Source organism: Plectropomus leopardus, unplaced genomic scaffold (genome assembly GCF_008729295.1).
Source record: "Plectropomus leopardus isolate mb unplaced genomic scaffold, YSFRI_Pleo_2.0 unplaced_scaffold13724, whole genome shotgun sequence".
Lineage (NCBI taxonomy): Eukaryota > Metazoa > Chordata > Actinopteri > Perciformes > Serranidae > Plectropomus > Plectropomus leopardus.
Window position 1 is genome coordinate 1 of NW_024614641.1, and position 2099 is coordinate 2099.

At 40.9% G+C, this 2099-nt stretch overlaps 1 protein-coding gene across 1 annotated transcript; it reads right to left on the bottom strand.

The window, feature by feature from the left end:
* Positions 1-8: 8 nt before the first annotated feature.
* On the bottom strand, positions 9-1807 carry LOC121964025 (heparanase-like; the record flags this gene model as incomplete). The annotated part of the gene is made up of 2 exons (XM_042514257.1): positions 9-266; positions 1634-1807. Coding segments are annotated over 2 exons (350 nt in total), but the record flags the coding sequence as incomplete, so codon positions are not given.
* Positions 1808-2099: the final 292 nt, after the last annotated feature.

Below are 2099 nucleotides of genomic sequence, written 5' to 3' on the forward strand. Positions count from 1 at the left end.
ATAATCATTATTATCATTATTATTAATTCCATTTCGTGTTGGGGTCCTTAATATTCTTCACAGAAGTCGTGACAGAGACACTTTGACCTCTCACCCCTCCAGTATGTCCGTCCGGTGGTCTCGTGGCTGACCGACGTCCGGTCCGTACAGACCGGCGTCTCGGTACATTTTGGACTGTGACATCATCTCTCGGAGGCGAGTGAAGTCCCGCCCCAGCTGATTTCCGTCCACACGGATCCCGGCCTTCTTCTCGTAACTGTTTGGCTCTGAAGACAAAAAAAATCAGCTTCAGTTTCTGTTTGAAAGCAGCTCGGTTTAAAGCAGAGTTCACAGAACAAACTGTTTCCCAGATAAAACGCCATGACCTCACTTCCTGTGTACACAGCGAGGTGATAAAAGCTCTCAAACCACGTGAAAACACAGGAAGTGGAAGTCAAACTTCTGATAAGAGACCGCAGAGTTTCAGTATGACTGAAGGTGGACTGTCATAATGAACAGAAAGCAGAAGAGAGAACAAATAAAGAAATAAATAAATCCATGAGATATTAAAAAAACCTGCACATCATCACAAGAGCAGTTTTGACTTTCCTGCTGAAAAAGTGAGGAATATGAAAACATTCATTTCCTGTCACACTGATCTGATGTTTGCCGGCTGCAGACATTTAGACGAGGAGGAAATTGAGTTTTTCTTTTCTGCTTTACAAAATATGACGACTGCCGAGAGCTGAATGAAACGACTGACCCACAACACGTCCTCTCTCAGACCGACAAAAACTGACCAACGCTTCATTTTTAACGCTTTATTTTGACGTTTAAGTTTCTCAATTTTTTCCTAAAATCCCAGAAAGAAGGTCAGATAGATTGTTCAGCTGTTGCTATTTATTTTGCAATCAGTAAAAACAGCAATCATTGAGTTAAAAAAATCCAAACAAAACCTTTTCATGCCACTTTCTTGCTATAATGAAAAATAGTTTCTTGATAATAAAAACAACCATTTTTTATGTTATTATCCCCGAAGAAAACGCCGGAGATTCCCTGCAAAAAAAACCCAAAAAAAACCAAAACATTTTGTTCCATTTTCTCAGCTGGAAAAGCAGCAACGCTTTAAAGAAAAATAACAAAAGTCATTTGTGCGTCTTGGTAAAAATAAAAGCAAACAAACAAAAAATGTATTTTTAAACAAACAAAACACTTTTTGTGCCATAATATTATCTCATCTGTAAAAAATGATAATTATAAACTAAAAATTCTGTGCCATTATTAAAGCAGAAAAGGACAAAAAAAACAACGAACTTTCTGTGCCATTATCCTGGCAGGAAACTTTGCAGTATTTTCTACAAAAAAACGACTCTTATTTGAACGTGTTTGGCTGTTTGCTTGTCGTGAACAGCGGTCTGCAGCTTTACAGATGTTTAACAAACTCAGCACATAAACTGTGTGAAATGTTTGTACGATATCGATGACGTGTGCAGCTGTAACATGTTTGCAGAAACGTACATCACAGAAAGGCGAGCGGGCTGTTTGACTTTATGGTTTCGTGTTTTGTGGGCAGAATTATGAGCCGACACGGTGATAAAAAATGGACTGATTGATATAAAACGTGGATGTCGTCAGCGTCAGTGTGTCAGCGTACCGTTGCCCAGCTCCCACGACATCCTGTACCGTCTGGACTCGCAGTACTGCAGCAGCAGGCGGGCGTTGCTGCTGTTCCAGCTGTTGTCGGCCGTTCGCAGCAGAGCGTTCAGCCCGAAGATCAAGTCCATCCCCGAGCAGCTGGAGAACGAGTGCAGCAGGTCGACGGTGAACTCTGAGAGAGGACGAGAATAAAACATCACGTTCTCTACACCTCCAAATCAGGCTAAAAAATATTATACATGAACATGATTTCTACTTTCATATCATCAGTCCTCATCAAATCATCAAATATTTTTAGATTTTAACAAAAACAACACAAAAACTGAATGATGTTGAGTCTCCTCCTCCTCAGTGTGTGAGTGTAGCTGCTGACAGTCTGGGATATGTCAGTGTGTGAGTGTAGCTGCTGACAGTCTGGGATATGTCAGTGTGTGAGTGTAGCTGCTGACAGTCTGGGATATGTC